This window comes from Vulpes vulpes, chromosome 11 (assembly GCF_048418805.1).
Source record: "Vulpes vulpes isolate BD-2025 chromosome 11, VulVul3, whole genome shotgun sequence".
Taxonomy (NCBI): Eukaryota; Metazoa; Chordata; class Mammalia; order Carnivora; family Canidae; genus Vulpes; species Vulpes vulpes.
The window spans coordinates 81,591,416-81,617,129 of NC_132790.1; the positions used below are offsets into that span (position 1 = coordinate 81,591,416).

A 25,714-nucleotide genomic window follows, 5' to 3' on the forward strand; every position below is an offset into this window, starting at 1 on the left:
AAGAGCACCTGTTTTCAGAGTTCTAAGTACTACTCAATGATCAGACTAAAAATTAATGTTAAAAGTCCAGAGGAGGGAAGAGAAATATTACCTCCCCGCAAAAGGGGAAAATAAAGGACCTCAATTTACTTACCCATAAAATGGGACTAAGAAAATCTACCTCCCAGGATTTTTATGAGGCTCCAGTTATATAATAAATGTAAAACTACTCCTTAAAAATTACTTGCAACCAATAGACCCTGATGGTGAAATAAATGGCCAGACTCAAAACGGTTTACTGGTTGTTTCTCTCCAGTAACTGAACAGTAGATGGCACTCTTGTACCACCTCAGAATTCTTGAAGTGCCTACAAAGCTGTTGAGTACCTTTTCAAGAAGCCATAAAACTAATTAGAGAATTCAGAGACATTTTGGCTCTCTGATGGTCTTATCCACTAGGTTATACTCTGAAAACAAGCAATATTGTAAGTTGCTTTCATTCAGGCAATGTCTAGGAAACTTTGCCTGAAAATGGAAAGAACCAGAATCCCCAATGCATGAGTGGTAACTGATTATTTTAGCAGGCTGAGGTACATGTCCCATAGAATCTGACAGTTTTTGCACAACTCTGGCCTATGTGTCTTCACAGCCCTAGCACACATGTAAACATTCAAGGAAAATGTGTCTATCTAAACTTCTATATGCTATGCTCCTCAGTGACTCCTTTAACTGTACTGGTATCCTCTCAAAGTTCTATCTAAATGTTCCTGTTCCCTTACTTCCCACTCAGAAGCTTCTAAATGCCATTTCTTCCTCTATAAACCCCGATGCTAACTTCAACACCACCATATACACAAAACCTATTCTGAAACATGTCACCCATGTATTTCTCTTTTCATTCTTATATCCTTTCTCTTCCATCTCTGCTCAGATAAAGCAAGTAAAACAGAGGGGCAGGTACTGAATCCAACCAAGTTCCCTGTCTCCTTGTGTTTCTTTTTATGCCACAAATATGCCTATCCACTGTGCATATGACACTGTGTAGGCCTAGGGATTCAGCAATGAGTAAGACATTCGGCTTCCTAACTGGAAAAGGCTTACAGTCTAGTAGGAGACACAAGTACACAAAAAATTATTACAGGAGAATAAAGTACAATAACTGGTACCAAAGAGAGACAGAGAGGGAAAGAGGGAGAAGGAGAGGCAGGGGATAGGAGAGAGAGAGAGAAACAGAGAAGGAACAAATGGGCAGTTGGGAGGCTTAGAAAAGACTTCATGAAAGAAATGGCAATAGGGAATTGAAAGCTGAAGAAGGAACATGTTTGGACTGGTGGAAAATACAGGGACCTCTGTGGGGAAAGCATGACTAAAGTCCTAAAGGACAAATTATGGGGCAAAAGTGTGGAACACATAATCATGTGACTGTAGCATAAGTAGGGGTACAGTAAGAAAGGTTCAACAAGTACGGGAGATACCTCTCCACATAATGGAGGGCTTTGAAAGCCAAATCATGAAGCTGGAATCTTTCAGTAACCAAGTGGGAATCACTGAGGAGGAAAATGAGAATTATGTACTCGGAAAGTAAACCTGTCATTCCATCTATACCTCTCACCCTATCTTGGCTATAAAGTCCTCCCTATCATCTCTGACCCATCTAGGCTGGGGCAAGCACCTTTTCTATTTTGACAGCATACTACACAAATCATAATCATCAAATTTATAAACTTTTATAATTATAGGTTAATGTCAATGATGAATACTTAAAGCTATAAAGTATATCATTAATTTTTTTATATTCCCAGCACTTAGTATATCTAACCCAGCATATTTCCAAGGCTACACATTAGAACCATCCACGAAACTTTAAGAAAAATGCTGATGCCCCAACACCACCCCAGACCAATACATCAGAATCTCTGAAAGGTGGCACCCACGTTTTAAAAGCTTACCCATGATTATAATGTGCAACCAGGTTGAGAACCAATGGTTTAAATCACAGCAGGTTCTCAATAAATGTTTACTGGATGGACAGACAGATGAATGGATAATGATGGAGGAATGAATGAGGAGGAAGAAACAGGGCTATTTTAAAAAGGTACTAGGAGTCTGGAATAAAATCACTTTTTAAAGGGGATGGGAACAAAATGTGATCTACCAACTAAGAAACTGTAATTTCTGTTCAAAAAAAATTTTAAATAAAATCAGAAAAACACAATGACAGTAATCCCAAAGATAATCGTTTTTCTTTTGGCAAGACCTGATTATCCTTCCTTCTTCCCCTGTGCACCATATGCATGGGTGTGCATGGGCCCCCATGTAAATGCAAATAACCCTTTACTTTTTTCCCTTTCCCCAAATAGATATAATACCTGTCATCCAGTTCAATTCTTTTCATACTATGAAGGTGCAAAACAGCTAATATTATTGCTACAAGAAATATTACTGCACAGCAAACTCCCACGCTGATATAAAACACACGAGTAGAAGTGGTCGGAGCTGCATGTACAGGATCATCTGAAATAAAAATGAAAAGCACATTAAGCTTTTTAAACAAATACTATCAATTTCTGTATGACCCAATATAAACAATGGGTATCCTACTCTCTGTAAAAAAATACTTTCATCTCATGTACCCACTCTTTGATGAGTTACCAGTGGTATTGATATAAGTTCTCATAATTTTTAAAATATTGTTGGAGGGTTTCTTTTTGAAGATTTTATTCATTTATTTGAGAGAAAGCATGAGCAGGAGGAGGGGCAGAGGGAGAGGGAGAAGCAGACTCCCTGCTGAGCAAGGAGCCCAACATGGGGCTCAATCCCAGAACTCTAGGATCCTGATCTGAGCTGAAGGAAGACACTTAACTGAGCTAACCAGGCTCCCCTGAAGGAGCTTTTAAAAGGGGTTTTAAAGAAAACTTTTCATTAATGAGTACAAAAGTCACAAATCTTAGATGTATGTATAGCAGTGTTGTCCAACAAATCTCTGCAGTGACAGAAATGTTCTGTAGTATGTGGTCCAATAGAGTAGCCACTGGTCACTTGTGGTTATTAAGACCTTGAAATGTAGCTAATACTACTGAGGAACTGAAATTTTAATTTTATTTCATTTTAATTAATTTAAGTAGCCATAAGTGGCTAGTAGTTACCAAAATTGACAGCACAGATCTATATATCCTTCACATCTCTTCAACAGTGATGTCTAGAGGGGAAAGGTGAGACATCTTTTTGCCAATCACTGACTCACAGAAGGAATATACAACAGAGTGACCAACACATTTTTAAAAAGCAACAAACTTTTAGTCTTTTTCTCTTATGAGAGTAACAGATTATTTTGCTTATTTATTTTTAAAGGTAAGGGCAAGATAACAAAACCCCACTCATGAAATACTATTCAACTTTCTATTATTCAAAACAGAGAGGGAAAGAGAAAACAAACCTCGGCAATCAGGAAAGTGACTCAAAGGCAGGCAGGCAGGCAGACAGACACAGACACACACACACACACAAACTGAGGAAGATCTAGATGCACAGAGATAGAGATACATACGATCTGAGCAAGCACAGGCAAAGACAGAGAAATAGAAGCAGAACTGGTGTAACCAAGGCATCAAGTAAGTTTTAATGATGAGTACTCACATCATAATTCTACTGAATAAAACCTGAGGAATCTGGGTTTTATCCTACATAAGACAGGAAATCGTTATTAAGCAAAGGAATGATATACATGAGGAGACTTGAAAAACAAAACAAAACTGACTGCATGCTGTGTAAAGAATGCTTTGAGGATTGAGCAAGAACAGGAGCAGGGAACAAGTTAGAAAGTTACTATAGTAGTCCAAAAAAGAGACAGCAGGGATGTGGGCAAGAGTATAACGGACTGGAGGCACAGTCAACAGACCTTGCTAATGAATGATATTCGGTAAGAGGAAAAGAGGAATCAAAACTTTGTCTTAAAGAATTAGGTGGCTAATGGTACCTTTACAAAAACTGGGGGGAAAAGGCAGGTTGGGAAAAGAAAGAGAATCAACAGTTGTGTTGTATCTAAGAGTACCCAGTATACATCTACATGGAGGTATCAAGTTGACAGAAATACAAACGTGGACTTCTGAGGATAGGTTAAGGACAAAAGATAAAAGCTATTAGCTTTTAAAAACTTGAAAGATGGCTTTCTAAAATTTAAACTGATCAACAAACAGTGAATCAGAACAGATTAAATCAAAGAGACCAAACAGATTCCAGGGCAGCTAGACTTTACTACAGACTGAATGAAGGCCGGACTTTCCTCAAAGATGCCACAGGCTGTTCAATCCTGGAAGGGGCAGAAAAGGGAGGTCCCTCAGTTCATCTATGAACTATTCCTGCCAAGAGTTGGCCCTAAATCTAATCAAGTACAGAATCTAGGAGAAAGAAAAGTACATTAATACCACAAAGATGCAGATATGAGAAATCTGATGGGATAAATGACTTGATTTCATCAACAAAAAAGTGATATAAAAGGGCGTGTGATCTCTGATTAATATAAAATATTTGTGAACAAAATAGAGTGTGTGGGCTTTATCTGGATCCTAATACAGACGAGAAACTATAAAAAGATATTTTTGAGATAATCAGGTTAATATGAACAAGAACTAGCTATTAGTATTAAGGAATTACTGTTAATTTTCTTAAATGTAATATATCAAATACAAGTGAATAGGTCCTGGGTGACTGTGGGTTATTTCTTTAATTACCTTTAAAAAAAAAAAAGATTTTATTTATCCATTTTGACAGAGAATGAGCACAAGAAGAAGGGGGAGGAGCAAAAGGAAAGGGAAAGTAGGCTCCCTGCAGAGCTGGGAGCCCAGTGTGGGCCAAGATCCTAACCTGAGCCCAAGGCAGACAGTTAACAGACTGAACCACCCAGGCGCCCCTTAATTATCTTTTTAAAAAGAAATTCATACTGGAATATTTATGGATGAAAGGATGCCTGGATTGTGCTTAAAATACTCTACCCCTCCCCACCCACCTATCCATCCAAAAAAGGAGGAAGAAATCAATGGAACAACACTGGCAAAACGTTCATTATTACTGAAGTAGGGTAATGGTCATATGCAGTGTCATCAGTGCACTCTGTCATCTTTTGCATATTTGAAATTCTCCAGTCACAAATTTTAAGTTTACTTCTATGAAGAGAATCTAATATCCTTTTAAGATAGTGCTATTAAAAGTATCTCAAGAAGTATAAGACTTGGGATGCCTGGGTGGCTCAGCGGTTGAGCGTCTGCCTTTGGCTCAGGTCCTGATCCCGGGATCTGGGATTGAGTCCCACATCGGGCTTCCTGTATGGAGCCTGCTTCTCCCTCTGCCTATGTCTCTGCCTCTCTCTGTGTCTCTTATGAATAAAATAAAATATTTTTTTAAAAAAAGAAGTATAAGACTCAATGATGCATCCATATCAGAAAAGGAAAAAAGAAGTCTAAGTTACACCATTTAAACATAACCATTACCAAAAAATAAAAATTTACTTTTGAGTTTCTGCTCTGTAGGTTTAAATAAGTATCTTAAGTATCCTTACTTTTCAGCTGAATGAAATTAACCAGTCCAAGCAAAAAATCAGACTTTCTAAACTTCTGCTATTGAGATAAGGATCTTATACATGTTTTCATTTTCATACTTTAATTATAACCATTCAAAATGATGTGATATAAATTCTTGCTTATAGATCATGTTATAAAATATGTATGAGTTTTGCTTCACAAAAATTTCAATATTCTAATCATTTCACCTGACTCTATATATACCAACCTACAATACATCAGTGAAATAAATAGCAAGACCTCACTTATCTTTTAACAAACTGGACACTACAAGACCTTCAAGTCTCATACAATAATGTGCATTTGCAATCAGCCATTTTTCTTCCCTGGAGATTGAAAAAGGTAACACAGTAACACTTACAAATAGTTCTGCTAGTGTTTTTGTCCAAGGCTGAAGTTTTAACTTCTTCAAGTTCTGAATTAAAAAAAAAAAAAAAAAAAAAAGATAAAAGACATTTTAGAAATTCTTCCTTTTCCATGTAAATCCTGAAATACCTTAATCACATTTTTCTGAGTTTTTCTCTAACATAGTTTTGTTTTTTATTAGAACACTGCCTGAACTAAGCAACAGGGTATTTGTTGCAAGATAATAAATACTATGTTGCTACTCTGATAATGATCACTATAATCACCAATCCCTAGTCTATGGGTGTTGCTTATAGATGTTCAATGAAAAAGGGTTTCTGTGGTCTAGAAGTTTGGAGAAAAGAAATATTTTAACCTCTGTGGAGACACATAATTCACATTAGCAGAGTATAAAGGCTCTAAGGAGTTCTTAAGTAACGAAAAATATCTAATCAAGCAGTCCCCACTCACACATAAAGGAATATTTTCTTGCCAGTAATACTGATTAATATTCGATATAGGACAGATGTTTTCTGTTGCAATTTTTTAAATGTAGTAGAGTAAAAAACACATTTTTTAGACAGACGCATTAGGATGACATATTAAAGTAAGAGTCATGAACTGGATGATTGGGGTGGCCAGAAGTATGACGACCAAATGGAAAGGGTGGCACTATATTAGGTCTAAAACAGAATCAAAATTACACCAGCTGTATTTTAGTGTTAATTTTCATGCACACATTATAGAAAACAGAGAAAGTATGGGATCATTCTGAATGTCAGCTGATCATTAAACTCAGCAGCTAACTAACCGGGGTGGGTTCCATCGATCACATCACATTTGGCCATCATCCTGCCTTTAGACATTAGACCATGGTACCACCATAGCCTCTTTTTAGGGATCAGGAACCAGGCTTTCGACACTCTTCACTGACTGGCTGTGCCAGCTTAGGTGGTCTCTCTGGGCCCACTCTCCTCATATCAATTCTATAATGACTAGGTTGAACTAGAGAGACTCTAAAGTCCACTCTGGCTCTAAAATTACATGAAAGTTAGGTACATAACTGAATATACTAGAACTGAAAAATATATCAAAACACTAGAGCTAAAAAGTGCTTGCTAACTTTCCATTTAAAAAATGTCCATTCTAATCCATTCTAATGCAATACAGTTTTTTTATTGGCATGTATCTGGACATCAGCCATTATAACTCACTTGCTGACCTCAGGTACTTTTATAATATTCAGCACTAACTTCAATTAGGAAATGTGTTAAGAGAGAGTTTAACAATGGAGCTAAGAGCACCAGTTTGCATCCAGCTGCACCACTTGGCTGTCTGACCTTGGCAAGTTGGTCAGATGCACTCAGCCTTAGCTTCCCTCTGAGAAAATGGAAGTAATGAGGGAACTGCTGCCTAGAGTCATTGTAAAGGTTACCTAAATTCAATGGGAGTAAAGTACCTGTCACATGGTATGCACTCAATAAGTTTAGAAGGTTATATTTTCCCTACCTTAGATAGTAACCAAAGTGACGGTGCAAATTCAGATCATTTTACCTTTGTGCAACTTAAAGTGAGTAAGTTGAACTAGATAACCTTTAAGGAGAACTCTAAAATTCTTTCATCTATAGCCTATGTGCTAGGAATTCTCATAGCCACTGTAATTTCTTGAGTAACTGATTATTCAAAACCAAAGCTAGTAACATCTATTAGGTACTCACACATGGTATTCTGAGATTTAGGTCTGATTCAATTAATCTAAAAGAAAATTTAAAAGAGTTTAAAAGAGTTTATTATGCCCTGTTTACAAATGAAAAAGCTGAGACTTAGGTTAAATGACTTGTCTCCATATCAGGCCCAGTCTATCTGGCCCCGGGCAATGCTTCTGTGCAACACCACCTCCATAAGGAAAACACAGTCAACACTAGGGGCCCTTATCAGAATCATGTGACCAGCCACTTGAGTACTATTTCACATCCCTAATGGAAAACACCCTAGCAATTCTGATAAAAGATTTTGAGACTGCAGAGCCTGAGGGAGATTCCTGACAACAGGCTACCTGGTGATTATCTTAGAATTTCATCTGTTAGTGCTTTCTTTTCTCACTTGCAACTATTATCAAGATTTGGTCACAAATCTGTAGAAAAATGACAAAACTTATTTTTGACCTTATCACATCTATATAAAACAAACTTTGGTAAATAAATTCCTTACTTTTGTAGCACATTTTCCTTCGCTTAAAGTTTAAGACTGTAAAGTTTTTTGAAGAATTTACTGTCAAGTTGAGCTGCATTAGTATCATAACCTCAGAATCTACTTTGCCAGTACAGGAAAGCTCGACCCGAAACACTGTTTAAAAAACAAAAAAGAAAAGATATTTTAATTTTCTAAAAATCAACATTCTAGTATTCTAGAATTCTTTGTTGCCTAAAACTAAAAATAATATTTACATAACACTAAACAAAAATTTTCAAAGAACTTACCTTCAAACTACACAGCTTTAGACATTAATATTTTTTCATCCATTATAGATATAAAAGTTAGCATTAAAGAACAAACCAAGACATAAAGGAAAAGATTATTGTCAACTTTTTAAAAAAGATTTTATTTATTTATTCATGAGAGACACAGAAAGAGAGAGGCAGAGATATAGGCAGAGGGAAAAGCAGGCTCCATGCAGGGAGCCCGATGTGGGACGCAATCCAGGATCACACCAAGCCAAAGGCAGACGCTCAACTGCTGAGCCACCCAGGGGTCCCTACTTTCAACTTTTGCTCATGATTTTTTTTTTTTTGCTCATGATTTTTAATAGATCACTTTGTCTCATAAGTCCTCTTATTATTATATACTAAAGCTACAGAAAAGGCAAACCCTGCTACCTTACCAGTCACATCAGCATAAGAACGATTACTTGATAAAAAGGAAAAACAATTCACTATACCAAAATGTAATTATGTATTGCTCTTAATTAAGAGATTAAATATAAAGCTGTAAAGTGATAAACCTGATAGATTAAGTAACTATGAATCTAAAAATATAAAAACCTTTCTAAACAGAAACTAGCTTTAAACAATTACTATAGCAACAAGAGAACAGACATGGGTGCACATCATTTTTTTTTTCAATCTTTCAGTTTAAGATTCTTTTTTTTACAAATTTAGAGTATCATTCTATCATCTGTATGAGCATATGAAAAATATGGGCATTTCTGAATTTCTTTATTGACTCATAAAAAAGAGGAAGCCCCCTATGCTTTCCTAAAGCTTAATGTATGTCACTAATAACAATGGTTAAGACTGCCAGAAAGAGTTCTACAATACTGCTATATTGTGAAAAGTACACAGCTTATGCTTTCAAGTTTTAAGAAGTTTGTTTTGCCTTTCTTAAAATCTCATATCTTCAGGAGCCTTTCCTAAAAGGCTGACTCAACAGGCGTTAAATTTGGGTAAAAATAACCCTTTAATCATTTAGTCAGACATGTATTACATGACTATCCTGTGCAGATAGATGCTGTGCTAGGCAACAAGGGCAGATAGCTAAAAAAGACAGCTCCAGTGCTGAGGGTAGCCACAGGCCAGCAAGGAGAGACAAGCACAAAGAATTACAAGATAACATAATTAGTTCAAAAACAGTCAAATTACAAGATCCTACAGGATAGGAAGCAGAAGAAAGAGTTAACAACTGGACAGACAGAAGGAAGCAAGAAAAGGACAGTGCAGATATTGAATCTCGAAGAATCTTTAGTACGAATCAGAGTTTATAAGCAGAAAAGAGGAAAAGGCAGTTCCATATACACAGACCAACACATGCAAAGGCAAGGATGTCAAAACTTCATGTAGTATGGTGCCACTGGAATGCTGGGGCAAATGCAGCAACAAGGCCAGACAGGCAGGCAGGGGCAGAGGATAAACATACAGCACACGGCTGGAGAGTCTACAATGTATGCAGTTGATGGGGGGTAGGAGGCCCTAATGGGCCTGGTGTCATTTGGTCAGATATGAGTGTTCAGTGATGATCCAGGCCACAGTGTAGGAATTAGTCAGAGGAATGAGACCAGGCACAGAGACACACGTGGAGGCCAAGGCCAGCAATGCAGAAAAGGAGACAAGAAGTGAGTGCAGACAGTTCTGGAAGGGATGGAAGAGGGAATGGTTTAAAACAGTGTAAATAATCAGATTTTTAAAAGTACTTACACATCTTATGCCTATCAACTAAGATACACTACACATCAATTATTAAACTATTCTTTTTTGTGAACAAGGGGTAGTGGAAGGCGAGGTAGGCAGGGGGTTTGGGTGACTGGGTGATGGGCACTAAGGGGGGCGCCTGGTGGGATGAGCACTGGGTGTTATGCTATATGTTGACAAATTGAACTCCAATAAAAAAAATTTTAAAAAAATAAAATAAACTATTCTTTTTTGGACATGGGGAACACAACTGAAAATAGAATGTTAATTCTTTCAGACTCACCTGATAAAGTGCGTGGAACTTCCCCCTGAGCAGAAATGTTGACCTGGGGCATGTCCATAGCCACAAAATTGTCTACTTGGAATCCCAGCTTATATTCAACCTGTAAAATATAGACATAAACAAACTGAATCTGTGATAACAGAAAGGACACAGTCTGACTTCACTGATTAGCTCATTAACTAGTAAATGCATGAGCCTTTCATATGTACAAATAATCTACCTATAACAAAATCCAAATTGCTAGAAACGGTCCTAGGAATTTCAACTGGATAAAAATTCAACTCAGTAAACCACTCTCTATTTCATGTCCGGAACAGTACCACCACTCTCCTGTAAAACCTGTATTCTAAGATTCAGAAATCTTGCTGAGAACTACACAGCCACTGACAGGCCCTGGAGAGACAGATATGAAGAGCCAAGTTGTTGACATGTGTAATTTACAGACCACTGACTAGTCACCAATGTCTTCTCTGATTGATAAATGCCAGGTCTGAGGGCTTCCATGTGGCTAGTGGATGAAAATCTGATCTACAGATCCACTCACTCCATAAGCAGATTACAAAGCACAAATTTCTCATAGAATGACTCTAGCCCAGCTTTCATCATAAAGTTTATGTTTGGAAACCCATCTAATTTCTGAATCTACTTCTCAAGTAATTAAGAATCCAGAAAGAAAAACAGGTGATTACGAAGGTATCACTAGAACACCAATATTAACTATCAACAGCAATATTAACTATCAATACCTGGCCTACATAGGTGGCTTAACATAACCAACCAGCATCAATAAATCCAGCCCTATCGTTAGACTGATGGTCATGGAAGAAATAGCTCAAACTGTAAAACAAAAGCTGAAATTTGGAATAGTTGCCACCTTCAAGACCTTTAATGAAGCTTTATATTTCATATCACTCTTTGTATAGCCTGCTGGGGTCTTGATAAAAATGGTACTTCTCTCCCAACTAGTGGTCACAAGGGTGGTTTTGGTGAAGAGCCAGAATTAGAGGAAGCCAAGGGGGCAGTGGGATGGGAAAAGAGGGGTAGAAAAGAGGTTTAGGAAACCATTCTTTAAGAAACTTAACTAGGAAAAATGGAGCCAGGTTGGAGGGAGGATGAGACAGATTCTGAGGCTTTTCTTTCTTTCTTCAATGGGAGGTATTATAATGTGTTTGTATGCTAATGAAAAAAGCCAATGAAATGGGACGTAATAAAGATTAAAGTAAACAGGAAGAGAGTATCATCCTAGCTTATGAGAAAAGGGACTGTCTGGGGCAAAGGGTGTCTGTCTACCCATGGTAAGTATTCATGCCAATGAATTTAACTCCCCCTATGGATCTCTCTTCACACTTTCATACTCGAATGTCCCTGAACACTGTTAGGGGTATACAAATGTCATAGTATTACTTCACAGTTAGATACATATTCAAACAACTGTTAAAGTCTGTATCTGGTAAGTGCTATGTTCATGACAAAGAAAATGTTTTTGCTGCTGCATATCACTGACTTAGTGGTACTTTTGGGCTTGTCAGTGATCACTTACCTTAGCATGCTGCAATACTGTCAATGCCACCAGGGGGTGCTAGAGCAGCCTGGCTAAGTGTGGGCCAAGGAGCAAGCAGCCATACTCATTGACTAAGAGAATACATTAGCTAGATTCCTATATCCATACTATCTTTGAACAGGGCAATACACGAAGGGCAAGTGCACAAAAGAAATTAAGCAAGGGGACGTCTGAGTGGCTCAGCAGTTGGGCATCTGCCTCTGGCTCAGGGCGTGATCCTGGAATCCCGGGATCGAGTTCCGCATCAGGCTCCTGCATGGTGCCTGCTTCTCCCGCTGCCTATGTCTCTGCCTCTCTCTCTGTGTCTCTCATGAATAAAGGAAAGGAAAGGAAAGGGAGAAAAGAGAGAAAAGGAAGGAAAGAAAAAGAAAGAAAGAGAGAGAGAAAGAGGAAAGAAAGAAAGAAAGAAAGAAAGAAAGAAAGAAAGAAAGAAAGAAAGAAAGAAAGAAAGAAAGAAGTAGACTGGAACCATGAGACTGTGATCCTTAGGTAAATTAACTTTTCTGAGTTTCAGTTTTTGAAAAATGAGGCTAACACAACACATTATAAGGATCAAATAGGATACTTAATACAACACATCTGTCAGTCTGGCACAGGGCCCCTGGTAAACACAGACCCTGGTGGCATCATTCCAGAATAACTACCCTACTGCCCCACTGCATTTCCCCATAAGCACCAGCTAACTACTGACCCTAGAGATTCTGACACAAGCTTCCTGTGCTGTGCTAAGGACATTGCTGCAGCCCTCTGTTCTGTTCCCCATCTTGGGACCCCCACTATTCTAAACAGCCTACTGCATGCTTAGGCTTTTCACAACTGTCTTCCCCACCTTCTCCTGCAACCTGGCTTTCCTCAGAAGTCATCTCTTCCCCTGCCTATCAGTCAGTTCTTACAATACCTAACTCCCAGGGCCTAGGCAGCAGGGTCAGCATGCTTTTAGGATCATTAGGTCCTCCCTAGACATTCCTCCCTTGTGCAAAATCCCCTATACCCGAAGCTCACGATGGCTGTTTCTCATACCATCAACATCAACAACAGACAAAAACTTTGCAGAGGCCTTGGCCCTTGGCTCACTTTGTCTCATGCCATCTTCCTGGTAGCTTCAATATTAAGTATTCAGTATTGCTACATGATAAAGAATTAGGCCAAAACCAAAACAAATGCACAAATCCTACCCTATCAAAGATCCCATCACTAACTCTGATTCCTACAAAACCAGTTCTGTGACTTGGTTTCACTTTCCCAGAGCCTGTGCCCCAGAGATGACTATGTTACTGACAGTCATATTGGTACCCTCAATTGGTTCACTCCCCTCCATACCCTCTGGGGGCCATAACAGCACCCTAACCTCTCATTCTACTGCTCCTCAGCACTGCTGGAGGAAATCACATCCCTGGAGAGAAGGGTGCTTCTACACAAAGATGACCTCCAGGCTCAGGGTAGATAGGCCCTTAATGCTGTCAGCAAGCCATTCCTCTCCCTCCCTAGTTTACTCATTCCAAATGTCACAGGACATCACCATCTGCTGCCCTCCCCACTTCCTCGCTCTTCAGACAATGTTCTCATCTTCTTCTGCTAGCACACAGGAACCCCATTTTGAAGTCATTGTTTTCAGATGTTAGAGCACTTAACCTCTGTACTATGGTCCCAAGGAAAGATATCCTCTTCTCCTAGTATACAAGGTTCTAGCCCATTTTCACCACCAATGGGATCTCTTATCATTCACTGGTCTCACTCTCCTATGCCTTCAATCTCTCCCATATGCCAAATTACCTACTAAACATATGTATATTATAAATCTTACAGCTCTCAAAACTTAACAGATTCAAAGACAAATGTATGTTTCCCCACACCTGTTGGTTCTTTTATTCTAGGTCTCAGTTATTGTAAGCAGACGCATAGCTAACCAGAGACCAGAATTTCTAGGAAAGCAGAGAATGGCAAATGGGGTCAAAAGCCTTAACTGCAATGCAGAAGGCAGGGGACAAGACGAGCACCCAAGTATCTCAGAGAGGCAAAGGGGGGGGGGGGGGGGGGAAATGAGCTTATAAATGGAGCTGGAGAGAGGCGGTGAAGGGGCTGGGTAGGAGGTTTGAGAAGGCTGACCCTTTGACTAGAAAATCAGCCTAGAGGAATAAGGAGTATGAAAGTACAGAAAGAAGCCTGCCCTTTGCTGGCTCCCTTTTCTGAGGGACTATCTAAACATGTGAGATGTTCACAAGACATTCTCTTCTCTCTCTGAAATTCTTAGAATATTAATTTTTAAATTGTAGTTTTGGGGGTCAGAGAACAAACTGCCAATTGTCACAGTACAATTTTCTTTACTCTGCCATGTATCGATCTATGTGGAGTCTCACTTGCCCATGATCCTTTGAAAAAACAGATCCGTTCTAAAGCTAACATTCACAACCTAATGGAACAAAGGAAATCTGAACAGCAGTTGTTTATCAGAAAAGAGTAAGCCAAAATATTTCAGAAAAGAAGCTAGAGAAAATATAAATATTTGAATAAGCTAAAAAATAAACATTTTTGGTAATCTTCCCTTACTTGGAAACAAATGGCAATTCCAAATAGGCAGCTGATGAGTAAAGCCATTTTCTTCTGGAACACAGTACAGATTTAAAGTGAATACATTTTCCTACAGCCGTACAGTCTTTTAATTTCTCTGAATTTACCAAAAGTGCTGCCTTCTTCACGGAAATCCCACTCTGCAGGAGATACTGTAGGAACTCTGGACAAGTTCCCTGGAGACCCTCCTGACATGATGAAGAATTCCTGAAACCAGAGAACAGCTACAGAGTGGATGGGAGTTGGGGGAGTATTCTGCTACACTCTGGTATATTTTTGCCTTCCAGCTATCTAAAATATCTACTGACATTTAACAGATGCAGTGGCATGCTTTTCCCCCAGATATCAGAGAATGTTCTGGAATATAGAAGAAACTAATTCTTTGTTAAAACCACCCAGCAGTTTTTGCTTTTCTGACCATGTGGTCTTGTGAAAGAAAAGAAATACCAGAGTTCTCATCCCACCTGGAAATGCAATTAACCAATGGTATTTAACTACTACTCAACAGATGTCAAGAGTAAGATACAGCTTCACTTCTGAGAAGATCACAGTCTATTTGGCAAGACAAAACAACCAAGTAAACACTGACAAACAGCACTATTAGCAAAAAGCTTTGATACGTGAAAACCAATGTTAAAATATGTACAGTGTGAATGGGCATATCAAGGAGAGCCTGGAGATCTCTGGAAGCAAACATTTTATTTACCTCCTGACATACCTTAAAAAAGTAAGAACTGAGAATTTCTGATAAATAGTTAGAGCTTAGGAGCTGTGGCCTTCCTCCAGAAAGTTCATGACTGCATCCTAGAGCCAAAATGATCAGGTGAAGAATCCTGTGTCTTCTCAGGTAAAGAAGCCAGGTCTCTCTTGCCCCCTTGTGTGACTTTCCCATTTCAAGTCACCTCTACCACCTATGTCTTCTGCTTCTACTATTACCTTGAGCAAGTCCCTTCCCAAATCTGGATCTTATTTTTTTTTCCCCCTCATAATAACTGATCAGTAAACCAAACTGCAACCATATAATGTATTTTTCAGTGATTTGAAAGAGAAAGCATTCAACTCTATAAACCCTTTACCAATATATATTCAGTGCTCTGCAAACTGCACAAAGTATGCAGTATATTACTTGTTAAAATACACACACACACACACACACACACACACACAGATGCTTATCCATGTACAGACTAGCTTTAGAATGGGAGACAGGAATCAAGTAACAGTGGTTGCCATTGGAAGGGCAACTCAGTGTCTAGATTGATTGGGGATGGTACTAGGAAAGTATAGGGGACTTATTTTTCACTGTATATCCCTTATGCCTTTTGAGTGTTGTACCGTATGCATATGTTGAATGCTCAAAAGATTAATTTTTAAAATAAGCAAAATTCAATTACTCAACTGTGCTACAATTACCAAAGAGATTATAACCTAATACTGGAATTAGGGGTTGCAATGGTAGCCAAAGCCTGAAACTGGATTAACACAAACATATTCCTTAGTTTTTTATTGTAAAACCTTTTAAGATAGAAGATGATTACTTTCCCCTAATTCTAAATCCTATTACAGATGAACTTGTGAAATTAGTTTAGCTATGAATCCCATTCATTTCTTCCAATTTATAAGTTTATTCACGGTGAAATACCTGACAAATCCCACGTGGACAACTAGTGTCAAGTGTACCCAACTTGTGTTTCACACTTCTAGAAACAGGAAGTTCACCACATTCCAAATTTAAAGAGCTCTAACCACTCAGAAGATCCCTATATGTTGAGCTGTGCCCTGTGGCTTCCACCTGTGCATCTCTTCTGTAGTCAGTAAAAGAGCACCTATAACTAAGTACCAGGTATCTGGTATAGTACACTGTGCTATATACCAGGCACAGGGAACACAAAGACGAAAAGGAGTTCCTTCCTTTGAAAGGCTTTGCATCTAAGAGGGAGATAGAAAGGAAGATCAACCATATGATATTCTTAAGAGTATGACAATGGTGATGAGGGAGAAAAGAGAAGGGTGCCACAGATACAGAAAGGAACACCTGGCACAGCCAAAAGAGAGGTGATACCAGGTTTGAGATTTATAAGATGAACAGGAGTCAATGGGGAAAGGGCATTTCTAGCACTGCAAATAGCAGCAATGTAACAGAGTCCAGGGCATTCAAAAAATTGTCAAACAAAACGAGACTAAACAACTAGCTGAAGAGAAAGTAGAAAAGAAAGGCAGAGACAAGATCATAAAGACTTCCTAAGAAATCAGAAATTTATTCTGGTAGCAACTGAGAGCCCTAGAGCAGTTTTTGGGAGCAGAGATTAAGCGGTGAGGTGGGGCAGCAGTGCAGCAAGCAGTTAGTCCCGAGGCAAGGAGACCAGTTATAAAACTATTTTCATATCTTGTTAAGAAAAAACTAAGGCTTAAACTACAGATGGCATATTATGTCCAGAGAGAGGTAGAAGATGAACTCAAAATATAATTATGAGAGACAATCAACTAGACTTGGCAAATGTAGGAGAAGTATAGGGGCCCTTCTAGGATTCTGGCCTAGATGTGTAATAGTGGTGATGCCCTCCAACAAGTCAGAGAACTTCTTTCTACCTCACCAGGAATATCATACTAGCAATGGTAGCTCAAATGTGCAATAATGATGGTATTTAAAACCTGCCACTGAAGTAATTCAGAAATTATTCATGAAGAATATGGAAGGACCTAGAGCAATAGCAGGGCTCCTCTTGACCCAACATGTGCCCAGGCCAGTGCTGCTTCCCATTCAAATGTATATATTTATCTGAACCCTTTACTCTCTACTCTCCTCCACTCCAATTTCCTCCTGTGACAGGCTCCTAAAATTCCTCAGATATCCATTATCAGCAATATCAGATCCCTGAAACTCACTCCAAATAAAAACATCCGATGTATGTATATTTTAAAAGGGAATGTATTTTTTTAATAAATTAATTTTTATTGGTGTTCAATTTACCAACATACAGAATAACACCCAGTGCTCATCCCGTCAAGTGTCCCCCTCAGTGCCCGTCACCCATTCCCCCCCACCCCCCGCCCTCCTCCCCTTCCACCACCCCTAGTTCATTTCCCAGAGTTAGGAGTCTTTATGTTCTGTCTCCCTTCCTGATATTTCCCACACATTTCTTCTCCCTTCCTTTATATTCCCTTTCACTATTATTTATATTCCCCAAATGAATGAGAACATACACTGTCCTCCGATTGACTTACTGCACTCAGCATAATACCCTCCAGTTCCATCTGCGTCGAAGCAAATGGTGGGTATTTGTCGTTTCTAATGGCTGAGTAATATTCCATTGTATACATAAACCACAGCTTCTTTATCCATTCATCTTTCGATGGACACCGAGGCTCCTTCCACAGTTTGGCAATTGTGGACATTGCTGCTAGAAACATCAGGGTGCAGGTGTCCCGGCGTTTCATTGCATCTGAATCTTTGGGGTAAATCCCCAGCAGTGCAATTGCTGGGTCGTAGGGCAGGTCTATTTTTAACTCTTTGAGGAACCTCCACACAATTTTCCAGAGTGGCTGCACCAGTTCACATTCCCACCAACAGTGTAAGAGGGTAAAGGGAATGTATTTTAAGAGAAGGTTTAATTCTGTTCAGTTCTAACTGCCACATGCCACACTGCCTTCTTATTCACAGATCCTACCCATATACATGCCCAAGAACCATTTTCATGATATATCATTATTTTTTCTGAGCCCAGACATAATCATACCTTATTCAAGGTCAGTAGAGTACTACAGAAGATTCTCTACTATTTCATTAGATTTTTCACTACCTCAAAATACATGTATTGTTTTTATATTTGTCAACATTAAAAGTAGGAAAAGTTACAAAAGATTATCAATTTTTTGGAGAACATAAGAAGCTTCTCTGCCTGAAAGATGTTCACAGAAACACTCAGAGTTGCAAGGGAACTTAAAATGAAAGACCAATTACTCCACAAATGCTTAAATTCCCATTCCCTCTACAACATGCCCACCAAATATTTACCCAATGTAGATATGACCTCTTCCAATGAGAGGGAACATACGATTGATTCTCTTTGACAGCACTGGCTAAAAAGTGAGAACTAATTCTAAACATAGAGGCAAAAACTAGTAGTTGAAAGCATGATAAAGAATGGTATTTTGAAAATATAATTCACAAAATCTCCCCACAATTTCTTATTCATTAGAAAGAAGAATGATAAAAAAAAAAAAAAAAAAAAAAAAGAAAGAAGAATGCTTTACAGTGGAGAAACTTAGTGAACTGAGTGATCATAATGGGACAAGTTAACAGCATGTGCACTCTGAAGGACAGTATTTTTGGGTGTTACTAGCAAGAAGACGTTCCTGAGCTAATCATGAGGAAACCTCAGACAACTCAAATTGAGGAACATTCTACAAAAAAACTGACATTTTAAAAATGTCAAGGTCAAGACACACAAAGAAAGGCCAAAGAAATGTTCCAGATTAACAGAGGACTAAAGTTTCATCAACCAACTGCATGCATGATTCTAAATCAGATGAAAAAAAGAACTATAAAGATCATTATCAGGATAACTGATGAAATGTGAGTCCTGTACATTAGATAATAGTATTGTATAAATGTTAAGTTTCTTCATTTTGATGATTGTACTCTGATTATGTAAAGAATGCCCCCTTATTCTTAGAAAATATATATTGATGTATTTAAGGCTAAAGGGACAGGATGCTTGCAATTCACTTTCATATAGTTCAAGAAAAAAGTGTGCATGCATGAGGGTGGGGAGAAAGAATGAATGATAGAGCAAGCACAGGAAGAAAACTAATAACAACCAGTGAATCTGGACGAAGGATGTAGGAGAATTCTCTGTACTACTATAATTTTTCTTTACATTTGAAATTATATCAAAATTAAAAGTTACTCTGATCCCTAAGTAGTAAGGTCATATAATATTATGTAAGAATACTGAAAAATGTGTTAGCATAGTTTCCTTGAAGAGTTCAGGTCCTACTCACTGATACTGATGAACCTCAGATGAAAATGTCTCATATGAACCTTTTCTGAATTATTTCTACCATTTACTTTGGGAATAATGTTGCCATTATTCCTTACCAACCAAGTGAAAGCTGGTAAATGTTCTTTTACCTGTGGCCAATGTTCTTAAATGTTCTTAATTATTTCACATGAATTTTCTTTCTTGACCTCTGTTTTGCAGTTTTTACCCTAAAGAGATAATCCACCACTAAAAAAGCAGCCCCATATCTGGATACCCCAAGGTAACAATGTTGGATAGTCAAAGTGCTCCAGATGACAAGGCATATATGTTTTACCCAGAATCCAAGCTAAGTCAACTTTAATTGCACTACTGTAGCTCTATTTTAATGCCTGTTTGTATATGTGTATATAATGTTTCTCTAAATGTATGCTTCAGTATATATATATATATATATATATATATATATATATACTGAAGCTATATATATATAGCTGTAGTATATATACATTCATATATATACACATATATATAAAGCTATATATATAGCTATAGTATATATACATTCTATATATATACATTCTACAGTATATATACATTCATATATATACATATATATGAAGCTATATATATAGTTATAGTATATATACATTCTAAATGTATGCTTCAGTGTATATATATATATATATATATATATATATATATATAGCTGATCCTTGAACAACATGGTTTTTGAACTGAATAAGACCACTTACATGAATTTTTTTATAGCGTAATACTGTACATACTGTATATACTATATAATGGATTTTCTTTCTCTTCCTTATGATTTTTCTTTTCTCTAGCTTACTTTAGTGTAAGAATTACAGCATATAATATATATAACACATAAAATATGCATTAATTGACCATTACTGGGATACCTGGGTGGCTCAGGGGTTGGGCCTCTGCCTTCGGCTCAGGGGCATGATCCTGGAATCTGGATCGAGTCCCACATCGGGTTCCCTGCAGGGAGCCTGCTTCTACCTCTGCCTGTGTCTCTGCCTCTCTCTCTCTCTCTCTCTCTCTGTGTCTCATGAATAAATAAATCTTTAATAAAAAAAATTGACAATCAGTAATTATACTTTGAGGGAGTCAAAAGTTATAAATGGATTTTCAACTGCAGGGGGACATGCATGCCCCATAACCCTCACATTACTCAAGGGTCAACCGTAATAATATGAAAATATGTACAGTTACATAATCATTTTTACTCATCTGGTTAGCAAACAACTATACTTAAAATATTTTGTGTTAAGTAGTGAATTGAAGAAATAAGCACTCCTATTCACTTGGTTGGTAAGGAATGTTAGTTCATTGGCACCATCTTGGAAGAGGAAGGGAGAAATAATTTGGCAATGTCCAACCAAAATTTTAAACATTCACACTCTGACTCTGCCATTTCACAACTTGGCGATAACTTACGATTCAAAAATAATGCCACAAGTGCACAAAAACTTCTCAATGTACACACACCCAAGTACACATATGCACACATATATTTCTACGTTTCTATATTCATCAATAACAAAGTTAAAAACAGCAACAAATATGAACTACCAATTGTTTTTGCTATCCCTGTACCATGGATCTTGCCTACCAGATGAAGTGAAGAAAACTATCTCTAACAATAAAAGGATGCATTGTTTGAAATAGTGAAATGCTATCAAAAATTCATGTGTCAATGAGGCACTTAAGAAATAATCATACATCCATACAGTATCATACTATATTGCCATTAAAGAGAATAAGTTAGATATATAAGTAGAGACATGGAAAGATGCTAGGAAACAGTAATAGGTAAGGGGAATAAATTCCCCCTTTTTGTTTAAAACATAAAAAAAAAAAAACTGAGTTTGAAGTATACCAAACTATAAACAATGATTATTTTGGGGTGTACACCTAAACAAAGTCTCAACAGTTTTTAAAGTAAATCTATGAATACTTGAAGTTTCCTAATACTCATTACTGTTTTCTAAGTAGATAAAATGATCTAGGGGCAGCCCGGGTGGCTCAGCGGTTTTTGTGCCACCTTCACTCTGATCCTGGAGACCTGGGATCGAGTCCCACGTCGGGCTCCCTGCATGGAGCCTGCTTCTCCCTCTGCCCGTGTCTCTGCCTCTCTCTCTCTGTGTCTCTCATGAATAAATAAAGTTAAAAAAAAAATCTATATTAAAGCCATCAAATTTAAATGACTTGCAACAAATATCAGGACAGACAACAATTTACAATACTTAAAAAAAAACTCTAGAAGAGATTTTAGTATTAAAACTATTTTTAGGGGATCCCTGGGTGGCGCAGTGGTTTGGCGCTTGCCTTTGGCCCAGGGCGCGATCCTGGAGACCCGGGATCGAATCCCACGTCAGGCTCCCGGTGCATGGAGCCTGCTTCTCCCTCTGCCTATGTCTCTGCCTCTCTCTCTCTCTCTCTGTGACTATCATAAATAAATAAAAATTAAAAAAAAAAAAAGTTCTAAAACTATTTTTATTTCCCAAATAAAATCCTCTTCAGTTTATATATAATGATAATAAAAGAAATTAAAGTTGACTGGAGGAGGTGGGCTCTACCCTCAGGCTCCCACTCTTTGTGAGAAAACTTACCATGTTCATGGAGTTCAGTCAGTCAGAGAAAGTGTGAAGAATTCATCAGTAAGTAGCCAGACAGAAGGCTCCTTACCGTTAAAGGAGCTTAGCCACAGCACACATGGGTGTTGTGTGTCTGATGTATCTCACTTTTACCATTTCTCCAGAAATGGCAAAACTATATCCATTACATCAAACATGCCCCAAACACCTATCTCACCAATTTTCCCATCCACCACTCCTATCAGTTCAGAGTAACAGCAGTCATTAGCAGATCCAACTGTTCCCTCTTCAAACCAGATCTGCAACCTTGCCTGAAAAGCCTGAAAGGATGTAAGTGTTCTGTCATTAGCTAGTCACATAAATAAATGATGGCTACCTTCATTTTAAAGGACTTGAGAAAGTCTAACAGAATAGGCTAAAGACTTAAAATATAAATCTGAAAAGACCCAGTACTGCTACAACCCACCAGCCACAGACCCTTTTGTACAGAGGGCAGACCATCCCTCAGGTAGAGGGCCTGAGTGGTTCTGTCTTGGCATCTTTGGTTAACCACTCTCTTACCTTAGACTTTGCATGCCAAGTGAAGTGCAGGAAATTTGTCTCACTGGGTACTAACAGGTTAAAGGATAGAGCGTAGTGACTAATAAGGTCATTTCTCACATAATAAAGTTCTGCATCAAGACCTAGGGGGAAAAAAAGAGAAAAAAAGAATTAAATATCTAAAACGCACTCAAAATCATTAACCACCAATATTTCAAATACAAATGGAAAGTGAAAATAGGATGTACGAAAGTACATCACAAATGTCTCTCACATATGCTATCTAATGAATCAGGTAGGACAGTGGGTTTCACCATCATCAATAAAGATGAAGAACTTGGGATTCTAAGCAATTTAGTTATCCAGCTAAACACAGGTATGCTAGATCTAGAACTCTGGGAGCCACTCTGTCTTCTGAGGAGCAATGTGACTTCTCCTTTCAGATACAGTCCTTCTCAGAGTAATACCTATAAACAAGAGCCCCTTCTTCCCCCAAAACTGACAGATTTAGAAAGAGAGGTTCAAAATAAAAGGGAGAAAGACATGTAGTTTCGTGAAAATATTAGTCTGACCCAAGGCCAGAGATGATCTCTCCTTTGCCTCATAGGCAAGTACATCCTGGCGACTCCGACAGCATTTACCATCATACACTCACACTAGTTGCCACATCAACACATGTTCTTTCCCCATATTCTCAGGACAATTCTCTGCTGATGCTCAGTAAACATATGTTAAACAAGTCAGTTCTGCAGATAAAGCAGAAATAACCAGACACCTAAGAAGTGCTAGAGAAGCAATTTCCAAATTTCATTCACTCCCATACCTTTTCTATTAAGGCCACATCCAACCTCCAAAACATACCATGTTCTTTAATTCTGTCATTCCCTTTCGTCCTACCTGTATTTGATATAAGAATCAAATGGAGGCTTTCTCCAGGATAATCCAAAAGAACTGAATGAATAAAAGTAGAATTACTTTCTTTCTTTCAACTGATTTGCTGGTATTTAAAGGTGTATCTAGGTGTCCCTCTAGTAATGCGTAACATATATATTCCACACATTGAAAGGAAAGGGTACAGGGATCCCTGGGTGGCGCAGCGGTTTGGCGCCTGCCTTTGGCCCAGGGCGCGATCCTGGAGACCTGGGATCGAATCCCACATCGGGCTCCCGGTGCATGGAGCCTGCTTCTCCCTCTGCCTGTGTCTCTGCCTCTCTCTCTCTCTCTTTGACTATCATAAATAAATAAAAATTAAAAAAAAAAAAAAAAGGGAAAGGGTACAGGCTGAACCAATCAAAATACCAATCTCCTATTTACTGAGTCTATACCATGAGCCTGAAAACCTGCGGTATGCAGAGGTCAAGATGGAGATCTTACACCTCCTAAGATATAGAAACAAATAACTCTGTTACAGGCATTTCTCCCGTAAAATTAATTTTCTCATTTCTCAACTGAATCTAAAATCATTAATTCAGAAATGAGATTTGAGGCTTACCTAGGGGAAAGCTGCACTTTTTGGGTGGCATTGCTTTAGTATAGAGGTACCAAATGCAATGGGACAAACTCAGGGGTTTTTCTACAAAAGACCCTCCCTGCTGGCAGGACAGGTAGCGCTGCAGACATGGGGAGGGAGGACTGGTGGTATTGGAGACAGGGGAAAAGGAAAACAAAATTAAGAAGGTGAGAGAAAGGGTGGGGTGGGGAATGCAACAAGAAAGCTGGGAACAAAGAAAACATCAGCAATCACAATAATTGTAAACTGCTTAAACGTGCTTATATAAAAAAAAAAGTCACGTCTTACTCTAGTCGAGACTGATGCTGTTTACAAGAAGTACACCTGGAACAAAATTTTTAAAAAGGAAGAAAAACAAAGTAGATGAGCAATGTTGACATGAGATAAACTAGAACAAGGTAAAAAGATTTTATATTAAAGGCATTAGTAAAAAAAAAAAAAAAAAAAAACAGAATGCTACAGTTGTGTAACTAACAAAAGAATCTCAAATATAGAAAGCAAAAAACAACAGGAAAAATCAATAATAAAGAGACAAATCCATAATCATAGTTGGAGACTAATATCATTTCAGAAAACATAAAAATCTAGAGTGGCTATTCTGTCCCCAGCTGGACTCCCAAAGCCTAACCTCTACTGCCCACCTTTTCCCACATTTTTAAGCTCTTCATTCCAGCTTTTAACTCAGGCAAAGAATGCCATGGGCACAGCATCCCATGATGGAAACCAAAACTACCCCTCAAGCAAAAATGACTGCCCAAAGGAAGCTCTGGCAGGCCCAAACCACCCAGACCAGGTTGAGCTTAACCCCAATTCACACCAGCAGAGATCGGTAGAGGTGGCCATGAAGGGACAGTTACTTTTACCTCATTATAATGCTAAAAATTCACCCCAGGATGGGCACAAGCCTCATTAACAAGACAGGCAACGTGTGTATACGCAGGTTTCCTTAAGGTGCAGGCACAATTTTAAGCTCACCTCCACAAGGTGATGACAAAGCTGCCCTTTCTGAATATTCATCCTAACCCAAAATAAAAGGAACCATTCACCCTTGCTTGGGGAGTCACTGCTTTAGAAGTTATTCCCCGTGATCTCCTTATTTGCTGCAAAAATAGTTTCCTTTCTTGACAACTCCACCTGGTGTAGTCTCTACCTCACCAAGGTGCGAACTAATGTTACTTTTGTTATGATATTCTTTAAAAAATATAATTATGGGACAGGAAACAAGGGGGTTATCGAGGCTCTTTTAAGCAGCAGGTTTGAGCAATGGAAACTTAAGCAAGGAAAAGGGCCCACAGAGACCACTTAGCTCCAAGTACACAGGCTTATTAAGCGACCTACCTCAAAATAGACATAGGCCCTAACTGACCAATTACAAACAGGAACAGTACAGTTCCTCAGATTATCAAAAAGGGAAATTCTTTATGTCCCTACATTTCCTCCCTCTGCCCTCATCACAGTGGCCCTTCACCACTGCCTCCTGGCAGACAGTTTCAGTTCTGCTGTCATGACCCTCACTGTCCCCTTGCATGTATTCAATAAACTTCTATCTCTTCTGTCCTGCCT

General features: G+C 38.4%; 1 protein-coding gene across 2 annotated transcripts in view; it reads right to left on the reverse strand.

The window, feature by feature from the left end:
* The window catches only part of RYK (receptor like tyrosine kinase), an 86,509-nt gene that overhangs the window by 32,608 nt on the left and 28,187 nt on the right, over window positions 1-25,714 (reverse strand). For both annotated transcript variants that reach the window (XM_072726901.1, XM_072726900.1), the window contains exons 2-6: window positions 22,663-22,784; window positions 10,367-10,466; window positions 8,111-8,245; window positions 5,916-5,969; window positions 2,348-2,492 (exon numbers count right to left, since the gene is read on the reverse strand). In XM_072726901.1, coding sequence (XP_072583002.1) covers window positions 2,348-2,492; window positions 5,916-5,969; window positions 8,111-8,245; window positions 10,367-10,466; window positions 22,663-22,784 — 556 coding nt within the window. The remainder of the gene's footprint in view (window positions 1-2,347; window positions 2,493-5,915; window positions 5,970-8,110; window positions 8,246-10,366; window positions 10,467-22,662; window positions 22,785-25,714) is intronic.